This window comes from Canis lupus, chromosome 8, assembly GCF_048164855.1.
Source record: "Canis lupus baileyi chromosome 8, mCanLup2.hap1, whole genome shotgun sequence".
Classification (NCBI taxonomy): domain Eukaryota; kingdom Metazoa; phylum Chordata; class Mammalia; order Carnivora; family Canidae; genus Canis; species Canis lupus.
The window spans coordinates 63,371,528-63,388,313 of NC_132845.1; the positions used below are offsets into that span (position 1 = coordinate 63,371,528).

General features: G+C 48.7%; 1 protein-coding gene across 5 annotated transcripts in view; it reads right to left on the bottom strand.

Moving 5' to 3' along the window:
* Positions 1-16,786, bottom strand: part of CARD11 (caspase recruitment domain family member 11) — a 112,866-nt gene that overhangs the window by 38,100 nt on the left and 57,980 nt on the right. For 4 of the 5 annotated variants that reach the window (XM_072836822.1, XM_072836819.1, XM_072836820.1 and 1 more), the window contains exon 2: positions 5,355-5,488. In XM_072836822.1, coding sequence (XP_072692923.1) covers positions 5,355-5,361 — 7 coding nt within the window. In that variant the 5' untranslated portion in view covers positions 5,362-5,488. Of the gene's footprint in view, positions 1-5,354; positions 5,489-11,685; positions 12,285-16,786 lie in introns of those variants that run through there. The other variant, XM_072836821.1, reaches the window with a different exon arrangement.

Consider the following 16,786-nt stretch of genomic DNA (forward strand, 5'->3'; position numbering starts at 1 on the left):
GAGTTCAGTCATCAAGAGTGAATGATTTAATCAATCATGGCTCTGTAATGAAACCTTGATAAAAATCCTTCAACAGTGGAGTTCAAGGAGCTTCTGAGCTGATGAATAAATCCATGGGGGAGGGCTGGGGGGGCGGAGAGGCTTCCACACCTGGGACACTTCTAGACCCAGTCCCCTGTGCCTCGTCATCTAGCTGCTCATTTGCATCCCTTAAACTATAATAAGTATAGTGTCTTTCTGGGGTGTATGACTCATTTTAGCAAATTACTGAACCTGACAAAGGGTTGTGGGAACCTCGGATTTGTAGTTGCTCAGTGAGGGTATGGGTGGCCCTGGGGACTTGAAACTGTCATCTGAAGCTGGAGCAGGCTCTGTGCAGGGGTAGTGTCTTTTGCTGCCTCTGGAGAATTAGTGTTGGGATTGAATCGAGTTGTTGGACACCAAGTCGGTGTCAGAGAATTGGTTGGTGTGTGGAAAATGATACATATTTGGTGTCAGGAAGAAGACATCACAACACGTATAAAACCACTTATGTAATGCACTACCAAGCAAGACTATAATTACACAGGTGTATGTGTGCACGTGCATGCGTGCAAAAGAGAAGGGAGAGAAGTGCAGGGAAAGGGTCCAGAGAACAGGAAGCAGTGGTTACATCTGGGAAGAGGAGTAAGTTCAGAGGTTAGTGATCAAGGAGGACTTGGACATTATACCGTATTAGTATTTACAGCAAGCCCGTACCAGGGCATTACTTATACAGTTTGGAAGGGGAAAAAAAAGACAAATTAACAAAGATGAAAACCAAATATGGCGCAACATGTAGGCCAACAAATATCCAATGTTTGTTCCCCACTCATGTCTTCTGGGAAGATCACAGCCCTGACAGCTTGTTTGCGCCAAGCAAACCCCCTGGCTAGTCAACTGACCTGACTCACTGAGGACTGGGTCCACAGGCTGAGGTGTCCATATAGGGCCGAAGGGACAGAAGGGCGGTGAGTGTGATTGGGGAACTGAGCCAGAAGGCGGCATGGGGTGAGCAGAGCTGAGTCACAGTGAAGCCAAGGCACAGGCAGCGGGGAGGCTGCGAAGGCAGAGAAGGTGGAGGCAGGCAGTGGAAGCTGGTCTACTGAGGGAAGCCTCAGTGAGAAACCCCGAGGTCCAGAAGAAGCAGCAGAAGAGGTCTATCTCCAGGGCTGGCCCCATACTCCTTGGCCACCTGCACTGCCTGGTCCTTGCTGTGGACCTCTGATAGTCTCCGCATTAATCTGAGCTACTTGAAGTGGGTGTTGGCTTCATGCAGCCTGGAGGACATGAATAACCATACATATTTGCTGTGATGAGCAGCTGATTTGGAGTAAAAACAGAAACCCCAGTCCCCATTCCGTCCAGAGAACTTTGCACAGACAGCCACTGTGGAGGCCGAGAAAGTTAAGGCCATTCCACTTTAAGTTCAGCGTTATCACAAGTACAGCCATCCCAGGCCCCGGTGAATAAAAGCTGAACTTGACCTTACTTCAGTTACAGGAAGTAAACAGCTTACAGCTTAATGTCCTAGAAAGCCCCCTATTAGAATGAGAACAGAGCCCAAGGCAGTGGCAGGAAGCCCCTATTAGAATAAGAACAGAGCTCAATGCCCTTGAAGGCCCCATATCAAAATGTAAACAGAACTTGAGGAATTGCTCCACCCCTTCTGGAGGCCCCCTAGACCAGTCCTTAAAACTAAGCTGAAACCCACCTCGGGGTCCAGGTCCCTGCTCCGCCGTGTCGGGTATACTTGGACCCAAGCTCGAGCTTGTAAATAAACCCTCGTGTGTTTGCATCGGTGTCGACTCCTCGGTGGTTTCTCGGATTCGCGATCTTGGGCACAACACCACAACCCTGCCTCACAGACAAAAGTCCTGACCTCTGCCAGTCCTTTCCCTGATACAGAGTATGGCTACCCGGATCATGTGGTGAGCCTGTGGTTTGCTGTGACATGATCATGCCCACTGCAGCCACTCCCCCAACACAGAGTCAGTACGACCATTTCTACTCATAAAGCAAAATGTACTTACCTAGACTATTTTTAAAAGACTCAGTATCCTAAGCACTCGGTTCAACAAATTTATTGAGCATGTGGCAGCCACTGCTGTGTCTATCCATGTCACTCCCCTCGCCCCCCACTTCCTCCCACTTACAGAATTCTCAGATTTTTCAGGAATCGAGCTGCCTCATACTCCAGGGAGGCCAGGCATCTTCTGAGCTGTGAGGAGCAGATCTTGTTTGGTTTCTACCAGTGGTTTAAGAAGAAGCACGTGAAGTGCTTTGTGACACACACAACCTGTGGCAAGTCTGCAGAGGGGAGTCAGTTCTGGTGCTTTTCCTAGATCTTCAGTAGGGACACAGGAAGGAACACTGTCATCCAGCTTTTGGATACCAGCAGGTGAAGGTGTGTGCACCATGCTGGGAGTTGTGCAGCCATCCTGTGACCTGAGGACTCACCGGAGAATAAAAGCTAATACCCTAAGAGCAGAAAGATGGAAAGAACTTGGGTCCTTGATGTCCTCTCCTGGGTCTTGAATTCATCAACATCAGACCCCTCCCACCACTGAACTGCTTCATATGCAAGATAATCAATGCCCTTCGCCCTGAGCCATTTTAAATTGGATCAACTATTACATGCACCCCAAAGCCTCCTGACTAATGAATGTATCTGCTTCATACAAAGAGTAGCTAAGCACAGTGAACTGAGAACCAGGGGCTTGCAGGCTTATGCTTGTTACCGGGTCAAAGGCATGTACCTAGAAATTAGTTAAATGGCAGCTCAAGGAGGGAGGCAAGCAGGTGTGGATGGAGCAGAGAAGCATTTCTGGCCGCCCTTCACAGACACAGAAGGCTGTGCCAGGCACTTGTGAGACTTGTTATGTGCATGCCCAGTGCAAGAGAAACACCTCTTCCAGGGACCGGACTGGCCTGTCAGTGGCCTCTGCTGGGAAGAAGGAAAATGAAAACAAAGCAGGAAATGAGTAGAGCCAAGCTTTTACTCCACTAAGCGGAAATGAAGGGGACCCTCCTACTTTATATGCAAGGAAACGACAGAGCCTCGATCTAGTGTCCGTCTGCTCCATCACTCATACCCCAGTTGCTTTGCAAACACTGGTCAAGTCAAACTTGTGAGAACTGCCTACTTTGGTGGTGAGCGTCCTGCGCCGCGGGGCCATTCACTGGATGCCATCGCCTCCACCACCAGCTGAGGGAGGGTGAGCACCTGCCAGCGCCGAGCACTGTCCCACCACGAGCAGGGACTCGGAGGCGTTTCTCACACAGCCCCTGTCCTTGGGAGGCACCTGCAGTTCGCTGATGAGAGCTGGCCATCAGCACAGACAGCTGCGGAAGGTCATGAGGAGGGCCGCAGAAGAGAAAGGACAGAGTACCCCCGGGATGAGATGCTACCATGTGCCGCGTGATGCACCTGTCACCTACTGTCATTGTCACAGCAACCCAGAGAGGGGGTGGGATTGTCCCTGTTTTATAGACATGTCGTCTGGGCTGAATGGTGTCCTCCCAGATTAGGAACCATGACCCAGCCGGCCTGTTCCCACTCAAGGGCCAAAGACCAAGGTGAGCAGTGACTCACCTCCCGGCATCTCGGAGGGGCTGAAATGAACTTTGGGATCAGAAGAGAGGTTGACTTGACCTGGTAGGCAGTGCACACACCCAGGCTCCCCTCCTCCGTGTGATCTCTAGAGAAACCACCTGATAGGTCAGGAGGCTTGTGTAAGGACGGTCCTTGGGGGCAGTGGCAGCGTGCATCCGAGCCCGAGCCCCCCGAGCCCGAGGAAGCACACCAATGTCCTGAGGGAAGAAGGAGGATAAGCAACGTGTGCCTCCAGGGCCACCACTTGCTACAGCAGTGCAGCGAGGAGGAGAAGCCTGCCCCCATCCTCGTGGATAAACCTGGGAATGTGGCGCCGAGCACAGCAGCCGGTCACGGAGCACACACGATAAGACACTGTATGTCTCTAAAACACACGACTAACCTATGCTCTTAAGGATATACAGCAAAATATACGCTGAGGGGTGAGTAACTGATAAAAACCAGGAATGGTGGCTCCCCTGGTGAGGGCGGCACAGTGGCTGTGATGCCCAGGGACACCCTGGAAACTCTGGTGACACAGTGTCCACTGTATTACTGTCTCACAGACACACACAGATGTAACGCACTAAGTATTTCATGGGCAAAAACTATGGATAGTGTAGCTAGCCTCGAAGAGAAAACCATTTTGGACACAATTTCAGATGTATTTCCTCCCCCACACACTTGGCTGTGACTCCGCCTAACTCAGCCTGGTCTTCTGGGATCAATCTGGCAACCGGTGTCCAGCTCGGGGCAGTTTCCTTGGAAACAATTTGCCCAGGTTCGCGCCCACAGACACCGAGGTGCTGACAGTCTACAGAGCTGGATGATCGTGTCCCCCCGCCCCCCACGGTCAGCTGTGCCCCAACCCCCAGCAGGGGCCTGCATCCACTCTTGAGTCACACCCTAGGTCATGTGAGCCTTCTTACAAACAATGGGAAATGCAAGGTCAAGGCTCCTGAGCCAGGTTCTACAGGAAGGGCCATTTTGCCCAGCTTTTTTTTTTTTTTTTTAATATTTTATGTATTTATGATAGACATAGAGAGAGAGAGAGAGAGAGAGAGGCAGAGACACAGGCAGAGGGAGAAGCAGGCTCCATGCCGGGAGCCCGAAGCGGGACTCGATCCCGGGACTCCAGAACCACACCCTGGGCCAAAGGCGGGTGCCAAACCGCTGAGCCACCCAGGGATCCCCCTTGCCCAGCTTTTTACATGATAGTGAGATGACCTGCCTGTGGACAAACCCCTTAGCAGCTCCTGGTCTCACTCGCCTCCCTCACTGAGAAACATTTGCAGTATTAATGTTCATTTACCAATGAAATCTAGCATCTTTGTCTTTTTTTTTTAAGATTTCAATTATTTATTTGAGAGAGAGAGAGAATGAGTGGGACATGGGAGAGGGAGAAGCAGACTCCCCGCTGAGCAGGGAGCCCAATGGCAGGGCTCGATCCCAGGATTACGACCTGAGCCAACGGCAGACACTTCACTGACTGAGCCACCCAGGAACCCTCAACGTCTTTATCTTGACCCCGAGGCCCTGTAGGGTTTGCCTCCTGCTGACTCGTGGAGTCTCATCTTGACTGAATCCTCTGCTCTTCACCAAATCCGCACACTTCACTGATCTCCACACCTCCCTCTGCCTTGAACTTCCCCACACCACTCCCCTGTCAAGTCTTAGGTAAGCCTCACTTACTGTTTTTTTTTTTTTTTTAAATACACCTGAGATAACATAAGCAAAGTACCTGGCATGTGGTTGGTGCTCAGCAGACAGCGGCCGCTGTCCCGTTATGGAGGTCTGACTCTTGCTCCTCCGGGCTGGTGCCTATCCTTCCCTGAGCCAGTCTTCCTCTGGATCTAGAGCTGCGAAGGCCGGAATCTATAAAAGGAAAGATAATCTGACTTGGCACAAGGGTAGAGGTTGGAGAGAGAACCATTCTACTATCAGAGTGATGCCCTGCTTTGGAAGAAAAGGTCGAAAAATCCCAAGACACCCTTCTCTCCAGGTGACAGTGACACAGTGGACCATGGCCAGGAGCTGCTGGGGAGAAGGGTTCTGTTGCAGCCCATGGCCAGCCTGGAAGGCCACTGGCTACAGGACCTGAGACCTCTGGGCCCAGAGAACAGGGCAGATGGTAGCCTTGGGGTTAGTCCTGGCTAGGGTGGAGGTCTTCACAAAGTCTTCATTAAGACTGTTTGCAGAGTGGAGATGTTCTAATCAGCTACTAATTCATTAGGTCAAAAGCGGCAAACCACATTCCTGAACCCAGAAGAGTTCCCTTCACTGTGAATTATGTTTTCAGCCCCCGGCATGCCATGAGTTTGGGCAGGAACACACCATGGCATGCACTGTAATTTCCCCAAGGTGGTGTTCCTTATAGTGACTGACAAGGCTGTCGTGAATGCCCAGGGTGGCCACTCCAGGAGCCGGGGGGAGGAAGGCCAACGATGTGGAAAGATGAGGCACAACCCCTGAGAAGGTGAGAGGGTGCCCGACACTGGGCCTGACACCTGTCCCGACAGCTGCTGGGATCCTTGTGGTGGGGGCTTCAGGCAGCTGCTCCATGACCAGCCACTCTTACTCGGCAGTGACAGGGACCCTGGGACATCACTGTTTAATCAGGAACTTGCTTGGTTTCAGCTTTGAGAATTAATCACAGGTGACACCAGATCTCCCAGGGCTGATAGAAGCTGCTCTTGTCGGGTGTCAGCTTGGATCGGAGTGAGCTGTCACAGGCCCTCTGCCCCGGGGAGGTGGCAGTGACATGCTTCTCTGGAGGACACCATCTCCTTTGTCTCCTCATGGCCTCCTTGCTCCGTGGTCAGGACAGGAACAGCTGTACTGCTGCCCTGCACTGCGAGTGAGGGCTGGAGAAGCAGGTGATTGCAGGGCCAAGTGCCTCAGCAAAGACCAGCAGGCAGTCCAGAGGCCAACGAGCAAAGGCAAAGGAAAATTATACTTTTCTGCATTTGCAAGAGAACACGCATTTCTTTCATCATCAGAAGAAAAGGCTTTTACAAAATTAATTGTAAGAAAGATTCTAATGATGAGAAAGGAAAAACAGATTTGCACAGGGTTGTACAACTACCCAACATGTCAACATAGTTTAGAAAAACTGAGACACAAGACAACCAATAATGAGGGTGAACTTTCTATTTCTGCTATTAGAATTTTGATTACACCCTCAAGGACTTGGTCATAAGGTTGGGAAAACTTATAGGATATGTCTCTAGAGAGATTAGCTTATTGGTATAACATTCAACTGGCTAAAACATCATCCCTGGTCCTTACAGATTATTTACTATGTACCAGGCACTTGCTAAGCGTAAATGATAAACCTCAAAACTCTCTGAGATAGGTGTTATTATTATTATTATTGCTATCATCATCACCACCATTTTATAGTCAAGAAAACCAAACCTGGGAGAGGTTCAAAGTCATGTAATTAGTACAGAAGTCAGGATTTAGACCCAAGTTTCTCTGACTTAACTCCTATTTCCATACAGCCCCTAGAATCGCTTTCTAAAAAATAAGAACTTTTAGAAGAATTATAACCAGAAAGTGTATGTACATACACACCTTAAAATAGCATTTTTACACACAAACTTAAGACAGAATGAAAACTGAGTTCTAAGATGGCAGCTATGGGTTCAGGGTTAAAAAGAATAACTATTGCTTCTCAAAAGAGGAATCAACTGCTTAGTGAGTTATTAGTATTTATTCAAACACAGTTGGTGCCCATTCGCCCTACAGTGAAGCTGTTTAATCAACAAGCAGAACTTGTACACACTGCTTTTGTCGCCTCTACTTAGGAATAAACAGAGAGCCAAGGATCACTGGATGTTTCAGGAAAGTCTTTATGTGAAAGAAAGAGATCAAAAGAGACAAATTGATACAAAGAACTTGCAGGAAGCAGACAATGAAGAATAAAAGAAAACTTAAGAAAAAACCCCACAACCTGGTAATTAAAATCCACTGAAATGAAATAAGATATTGCATCTATAAGACAATAGTAGGATGCTATGAAAAAGGAACAAAGAACAAGAAAGAGTTCTTGGCAATTAAAATAAAGTATCAGAAATGTATCAATAGAAAGTTTGGAAGACAAAGTTGAGGAACTCTTCCAAAAAGTTAATAAAAAGTTAAGGAGAAGAAAGACAAGAAATAGTGGGGAAAATGAGGTTAATTTAGCTCTAATATCCAAAAAACCAGAAATCCTGTAAAGAAAGTGCAAAGGTTGTTTCCTTTCTTGTCTAGCTTTTGGGCTAGAAATTATCAGAGAAATAATATTAGAGGATTCTCTAGATGTAAGCACATGTGTCTTCAGATTTAAATGGCCTTTCAGGTGCTCAGTACAATCAATGGAAAAAGAATCTTCTCAGAACATCCTTGTGAAATTTTAGGTGATCATGAAATAAGAGAAGACCCCAATAGCTTCCAGAGAGGAAACATCAGGTCATATGCAAAGGACAGAAGTAACTTTGGCATTCGACCTTTCAATAGCAATACTGGAAGCTGGGAGACAATGAAGCAATGCCTTCAATTTTTTTATGGAAAATACTTTTTAACCTAGAATTCTGTTACATCCCCCACCCCGAAACCATTAGGCATGAATATAGAATGATATTATTTTCAGAAAGCCAAATACTCTAAACATTTATTTCCCAGGTACGCTTTCTTAGGAAGCTACTAGAGGATATGCTCCAGTTAAAGTGAAGGAATAAAACAATAAAGAGGAAGGTATGGAGCTCAGGAGACAGAAAATTTAATTGGACAAAGCATCAAGGAAAGTTCCAGAATGAAAGAGATGTGACAAAAAGGAGCTGGCCAAGATTATGGCAGGATCACAGAAGGTCCACTAGAGGGAGGTAGGCAGGGGAAAAGTGAGATAATCTTCTGATATAATTCATAATTTAGGAAATAAATTATGTCACAGGCAGGTGACAGGACTGTGAATTGGATGGAAATATAATGAAGGATAGGCACATAAAAAAACCTCAACAAATAAAAAAAAAAGGCAATATTAACTCTAGGAAAAAAACAAAAGGTAAGAAAGGAAATAATCACAGCATACTCAACATAAACAATATTTCCCTAGTGAAAATAATGTAACACATGAAACTGCTCTAAATATATTGAGAGAATGGAGGAAGGAGAGATGCATGGAGTGGGGTGCTCAGAAAAGAGGGCTAATGAGATCTGCCTAAGAAGATCTCAATAAATAATGCCTTAAAGTGGATATATCACCAATAACTTAGAAATATGGAGGTAAATAACAGAAAAAAGCAAAGATGAAGAAGAGTTAGAAGTGGTTGCCTCTGGGGATCAGGGCTGGGGTGATGGCTAGACTAGGAACTGATGTTTTTATTACAAGCCTACTTTGCATTTCAACTCTGCATGACATAGATTATCTTGGTAAAAAAATGAACAAAAATTAACATATGTCAATAGTTGGAAATAGGGACAATGCATTCAAGTATAAAGAATCAAACAGTTACCTCCATTCTGTGCACTTAACATATTCTACCTTTTGTAGTGCTTGTCAGACAGCTCACCTCTTCATAAACCATAAAAGTGCTGCCTGTGTGCTGGGCACTTCACAGATGTCACCTTGCTTCACAGGAGCTCAATTACGTAGGTTTTACTATTCTAGGTTTTATTATTCCTACTTTATGAGAAGGAGGTGGATCAGAGAGTTAAATAATGGGGGTGAGATCCCACAGCCACTAAGTGGCAGAGTGGAGATTCCAACTCAGCCCTCACTGACTCCAACTGATCTGATCTTAATTAAACTAGCAATCCACAACTAACATTTATTAAGCATAATATTCAATCTAATCAATTAGATTCCTTGCTTCCTAGGCTCTATATCTTTCTCTTTATGGGTTTATTCCTTCATTTTGCAGGAGCATATCCTCTAATTGCTGTCCATGAAAATGTACACGGTAGTAGCTACAGGTAGACACTGTGCTAAATGCTCCGTGGATGATCTCATTTCAAACAACAGCCCTATAAGGTATATGCCAATATCCTCGTTTTAGAGAAGAGATGCTCAGGGAGGTTCAGCTGCCTGCCACAGAGTCTGTCTCATGTCCCATAGAACTTATCATGGGGACTTACTCTTAGCTGCTCAATATATATTTGTTGGGTGAATAAATAAAAATCAAATCCTAAATAAAATAAACAATAAGGCTGTTATTATTTCAAATAATAGTGTCCAGCCTTTTGGGAAAGAGCTGTTTGTGGGACAGATACCTCTTCTCTCCAAGAGCTGCCCTGGGGGCAAAAGCTCTGGAACCAGAAAGGGGTCAGCAGTCAGTCAGATAAAAGCATCTCTGGTTAATTGATTTGCTGGATGATTGGAGTGAGAGGCTTGAGATGGAAGGTTTAATTATTCCAAAGAAACCTCCATTTAATTGAAAAGACTTCTGGCAAAAAAAAAAAAGGGGGGGGGGAGATTATTTAAAAGGATGATCTATTGCCTGTGAAGAAGGACCGGAGACACTGGTGCAGCCATCTATGTGTTCATGGCCCTGGAAATGAAGCTTTATGGACCAGGACCAGAACCTCCCTTCCTGTGGGCCCCGTTCCCCCAATCCTCATTCCTATAAAAAGGACACATAGAGAAACAGCTAGAAAATCCCCCCTGCAGGATTTTTCCCTGGGATCTCAGTTAACTTCTTAACCTATCTCCTTCAGCACATTCAACCGAAACACAGAGATGATAGTATTTCCCATCAATTACCATGTGTGCAGCAATCAGCACAGTTTCCCTGATACATATTTTGAAAGCAGCAATTAACGTTTTAAATTCACAGGGGAGTGGCAGACACTGCTGGCTGCCGACCTAACATCCATTCTCTCTTGGCAATTAATAGAGTCCCAATTTTGTGTGGAGCATTACTATGCCCATCGGAAACCGTGCTTGCAGCCTCTCTTGCAGCTACAGATGGCTATGTGACACAATTCTGACCACTGAGATGGAAGTGGAAGTTTCTGGAGACATTTAGAAGGGCTCTGTAGAGAGGTGGGGGCAGAATCAGGGGAGAGGAGCCTTTTATTTGTCTCTGTCTTCCTACCTGGAATGTGCACGCGATGCCCTGCCACAGAGCAGCTATCTTGTGACCATGAAGACAAAGGTCTAAGTGTGGCCGAGTAGGATGCCACAAGCACTTTGGGCCCAAGCTTAACCTTCAAATTCTTGGTTCATGAGAAGAATAAAATCCCTAACGTGTAAAGTTCCGATTTTGTTTCAAACAGATAAGATCCAAGCCTTCTAAGAAAATCATAATGGTCTCAGCTCCAGACTTCTGAGTCTCACAATCTGAGAAACTGCTTTTTCTATTTGTGCAGTTTCTTTTTTTCTGGATCCAAAACCAGAATGAGCAAGAGATCAGTAAGGACTGAGTACTGCCCATGTAGAGTGTCCCCCAAGGGGTCGGCAGATGGACAGGAGCTAAGGCACAGCCCAGGAAATGGAACAAACAGATGACATTCCTGGCTTGCAGCGCAAGAGCAGGGCAGTTTATCTCACCTGCCTGCTGCGGTCCTGCCTCAGATCCCAAACTGTGCCCCTCATTTTCATGTTTCCAGCCTCTGCCGCGTCCATGGGAATCTCTCCTCTCTCATTCAGCCCTCATTCTTCTACAGGAGCCCACCCTCCCCTCCCCACCCGCCCCAGCTCCCCCGACAGCCAAGCATCCTAGGCACCACCTGTTTGTCAACCCAGAGCACCCCCAACCCCTCCCCAACCGTCTCCTCAAGGACCAGGCCACCTGTAACCGTACCTGGAGCTCCTCAAGGCACTCCACTCACTGATTTTCAGGTGACCTGGGCAAAAGGCCAATGGTTTCTGTGGGATAAAAATATCTCAACCTGGTATCTTTTAGGAAGGGTGGAGGCATCAGTAGAGGTCAGCGTTGGGGGGCAGTGGGGAGCAAGGCACATCAACTGAAGTGAGACCAGGGGCGTGGCAAGCGTTAAGCCCTCCACCAGCCCCAGGCCTGTCACACATCCCGGCTTCTATGGCAGCTTCCCACGGGCACGGCAGCAAAGAACTTTGGAAGGGCACACACCTCTTGCATTACCAAAGGATACTTCTCCCTTCCAGCTCTTGCTTTTCTACCATGACTGCAGAGAAGCTTTAGAAAAAAGCACAATTAGAAATGACAGATTTAAATTGTCCTGAAATGCATATCAATTTATCACATTGGCTCTTTATGAGCATTCGCTCCATCTGGATTCCAGAGCCGTGCACACGGCAAACTGACAGCTCCCATGGTCCGGGAGCCACGGCTGGACCACTTGGCCAAATCCGTGAAGTGTTGTCTTGCTACGGGGGCTGGCCAGCGGGGGAGCCTTGGCCTTGTGATAATGACATACAGCTCTGTCCTGCGCTGGCCTTAGAAGCCTGGTCAGCACACCGTCATTGCCACGGGGTCTGTTATGTCACAGGGACCACCAGTTGATTCCAGTTCAGGAGCGCTTTGTACTTTCAAAGATGGACCCTTTGCTTCATCTGGGTGTGCAATTCTTTTCCATTAGCATACTCTTGATTGTTTGGCTCCTCTTTTGTTATTTGGGTTGGGAGAAACTTGGGAGAGTCCACGGTCCCCCTCTGAAGACTTCATGCCAAGATCGGGTTTGCAGTTGTGCTAACGTGTGGTGGATTTTCAATAAAGATTTGCTGAAGCAACAGTTCTAATGACCCAAGGTATTATGATAAGAACATTCCATTGTTGCAGCACTGTATTCCGTAGTCGGCTAGCCAAGAAGGACTTGGTGACAGCTGGCAGTATGTGGTGGCCACCCTGCTGGACCTCTCCCCATGGAACCTAGGTCCCTGCTGTGGAAAGGATCCACGTTCCTGTGCTTTCCATCCGGTTTTGCCATTGCTCATTTGCACGCCTGCTGTGATTCCTTGAGAGGGCTTGTATTGTGCTCATTTGTGAGTCTGCAGCACACTGCCGGCACGCAGGGTGCTCTCCCTCCATAGGGCTGCCCAGCAAGTGATCAAACAGGTCTCCTCCCAGAGTCTGACCTTGACGCTTGGGGTTTCCACTACCCAAAAGTGGGACACAGAGTGTGCATTCTGGTGCAGGAATCTTAGGGAGATGTAATTCTAGCAGAATTACAAGAGAAGTGGAAGGAAACCATGAGTTACTTTTTGATTTGGGGAACGAGGAGGTGGTTTGGAAGAAATTGGCCATAGGAAAGGCACAGCCCCAAAGTGGACCCTTAACAAGCAGAATCCTGCACCTGGGGCTGGCGTGTGAGTGTGTGGGGTGAGAATCTTCTGAGTGAAAAGGCTCGGCCCTTGCATTTCATGGAAAAGGTCACTAGCGTCATCAGGTAAGAGCCTTACTCGAACAGCAGCCAGGAACAAGCCTGGAAGGTTCTGTGGGAGCCACATCCAGGCCTTAAATCTTTCCCCTTTACCTCCTCCTGGTGTCCTGTGGCTGGCACTGCAACCCCGGGGAGGGGGGAGCACAAGCCCAGGTTAGGATGGCAGAGGGGGTGGGGCTGGAGGTGAGGAAGCATCTGGGTTCATGGGAACAAGAGGTAGGGAGGGAGATGGGCTGGGGACAAAGAGGAAGGAGGAAGGCCAGGGAGGCTGCAGGAGGCTGTACTGGCAGGTGAGCCTGGGCCCAGAGAATGCAGCTCAGAGGCGCAGCGCGGGGATCTAACAGGGGGAATGTAGAAGGGGCTGCTGGGCCACTCTGCCGCTCAGATGGACTTATCTCCAGGGCCCGGGGCTGGCCCGCAGCCTCAGAGCATCCTTTGAGGCCCCAGCAGCAAGGAGCACTGGGCTCTCTCTTCTGCATTTATGAGGCCCACCGAAAACATAGTCCGAACCCATGTGGTAAACAACTGAAAATGCATTTGCGGCCATGGGGCTGTCTGTTTTGTGAAATATCATGAGAACTGGCAAATCAGTGACACTTCTGAACATGTTCCCACATGTTTGAAAATAACTCTGCCGATGACTTCAATCAGGGAGCAGACTGGTATCTAGAAGAATGCAGATTTCGGGTTTCCTACTGTGGAAGCAGAGAGGTAGTGCTGGGGGTGGGCTGTCTCTGCCTCTAGCTCTTATTGATGCTTCCACCGCGGTCTGAGCATACACCAAGTGAAATCAGGGAGTCCCCTCTGATGGAGGAGGGCAGCCCCTAAGAGATGTGAGGCTCTGGCTTTCGTGGGGCTGCAGGGACTCCCAGAGACTTCTTCTCTAAAGGCCTCTGGGTCTGGTGGAAACACTGGGGCAGGAAGCAGCAGACTGGTGTGTTACGTGGACCTCAGACTTTCTTATTTTTACCCTGAGGTGTTCGAGGCTTGAGGTCAGAGCTCTACTTTCTCCTATATCAGCTCCCCGGGCAGTTTTGCAGGCAGCAGAAGAAAGGACAGAGGGAGGGGCTTTAAGGGCCAAGAGAGAGTAGCTTTGCTAGATGCGCGGTCTCTGCAGACTCCTTCGCTGTAGACCCACAGAGCTGGGTGGCTGGGGTTCCACTTGCAGGGCACCCACACGCAAGGAAGGTGTGGAGCCTGTCCGGGAGAGGTTAAAGTGCGCTTGCTTGTTAGTGTGAAGTGACATCGCCCCTCAGAGAAGACAGGGGCCGTGGGCAAAGAATCACAGGAATTCCACTCAAATTAAAAAGAGTCGAGCCAAAAAAACTCTTTGCATAAGGAGGTATCACTGTGTGTGCTACTGCAAAGGACACGGTCCTGAGGTGAGCATCCTGGGTCTGAATTCCAGTTCTGCCATTTGCTGCTGTGTGGATTTAGGCATGTGGCTTATCCTCTCTGAGCCCCCATTTCTTGGTCTGTAGAATTGGACAAGCAGCTCTAACATCTTAGGGTTGCTGCTGTGCACGCGGTAGACACATAATCAATATCACTTAATCCAGCGCATCAGAAGCCAGTGGCAAACTGGAGTTGGAAACCAGGTCTCTGCCGGACGTCCTGTGTAATCACCTCCACGCCAAACAGAACTTAGACGAAAACGTAAAAGATTTGTCTTCAACTCTTTTGTCTGGGCGTCGGGTTGGCATCTCACCCACCCGGTGTTGTTAGCAGCTCTTTATGTCCACCATGCTGCTTACAGCTTCTGAAAAGGGACCCCAGTACACCCTGTGGCCCAGCCAGGATCTTACACAAATGGGCGTTTAATATTTATAAAGTGATTGATTTCCAATGCATAAGCGCTGGCTCTCGTTTCCTTGGTGTAGTTTGCTCCCTTCGGCGGGGAAGACCGCTATGTCCGCAGGCTTGGTGAGGGTTTTCGCCCTGACAGCCTGCTGATGGGATCACATGCCCTTCATTTGCACCCCGCCTGTTTTGCTGTGCCTGCAATTCGGATCTAAGCACCAATCTATCTCAGCCTCTCAATCAGTCATGGATTAGAAGTCTAGAATCCCCGGCTCTCCAATTTCTGACCAGGGAAGAGCTATCTTGTCACAAACCAAGCTGACCGGGTGAGCTGCAGAAAAGCCCGCTGGTCCTACATTCTGTCGGTTGGGACTCTTTCGTCTGCTGGCGTTCCCAAACACGGCATCAATATTGGGGCAGCAATCTCTCTTTGCAGAGTGCCCCTTCCGGGTGCACTGCCCCACCCCGAGTCTGAAGGGCCTTCTGCGTCATCAAGAATAGCTCTTTCTAGGCACTGGTGTGCGGGAGATCAGCTCGGTTTGCAATCGTAATTCTTTGCACATTGATAACCCAGTAGCAGCCAGCACTTTCAGGAGTCCACTGAGGGCTTTAGTCCCTCATCGTGGAGGTCACCAGCTGACCTTCAGAGGACACGTTCCTGGACCAAGCGGAGCGCAACGCCCCTTGTACTGTGGGTGTCTGACATGCCCTGGGTCCTCATTCCATGTCAGAGGACAGGACAGAATGGCTCAGTGACAAAAGCCACAACGACAGCAGGGGCGAAGGTGGGCAGAGTCTAAGGAAAGGCGGCTGTAGTGCGGTAGAGCTGGAAAATCCACTCTCTGCAAAGGAGGTAACTGAGTGTGCCACGCTGAGGGCGTCAGTCACCTAATCTAGGATTACGCTAAACCGGGCTCACGCTTCCCGGGAAGAAAGGGACAATCAAGACTCTGGTGATGGAAAGCTGTAGGACGCGTCAGTGCTTGTTAGCTTCAACTGGGCAGCAAAATAAGAGTGGGGTCTCACCACTCAGCACACTCGCTCAGAAAGGACTCCGGGGCAAACCTCTGCCTCCCGATCCTTCTGGGACCAATGACCCAGTTTGTGGGGGTTCCAGATGCCTGATTCGTCCTGTTCTTCTCCTTCTGTGTGTCTCTTAATGTCAACACGTATTGCAGACATTTTGGGCAGAATCAAGCACGGCGCCTACATCCGGCACCCTTGTTACTTACTGTAACAAGGAGCGTTTCCAGGTGAGACCGGGCAGGTGCAGAAGTGAAATTCAAACCAGTCAGATTTTCTGTCCTGGGGCATTTTGCCGAGAGACGGCAAGGGGTGGGGGTAAGTTAGTTAAAATGCATTAATTGAGCATCCACTATGTTGGGAGCAAAATAGGTTTGTGCGTCCAGTTAAACGTCAGGTTTCTGGGAGGCAGAGAGAGAAGGAGGAAAGCACCCAGGAAGGGTCTCTTCACTCATAATTAACTGCAAAATAAACAGCTCCCCCACGGAATGGGGCCCCTCCTTTCCACAGCCCCTGCAGCCCCACATTTCAATTAGCTCTGTGTTATTCTGGTCCCTTATTACCTCCGAGAATCAAGGGCTGGCTGTAATTAATTGTGATAATGTACTCAGGAGCAGAGCCAACGGCCGCTCGGGAAGGCTGGCCGGAGAGGCTCCCCTCCAGCACGCCCTCCGTGGGCCTCCTTGGGGTTCAGTCCATACAGACTGTGATGGGGGCGGGTGAGGGCAGTGGGCAGCGACCCTCACGGCTAGCTCCAAGCCTTTGCAGCATTGTGGCGCCAAGCAAGGTTCCCCTCCGCCACCTCCCTGTGCCCTGCTTCTCTTCCCGGTCCCGGCAGCAGCCTCGAACCCTCAAAGCCAATGACTCCAGAAATGAAGATGTTTGTAGAGTGGAATATGATTCACCCACGAAATGGGACCGAGGGCTGATCCTCGCTACAACACGGGCAAACCTTGAAAACTTGATACAAACGAAAGAGATCACACACTCGAAAGGGCCATGTGTTGT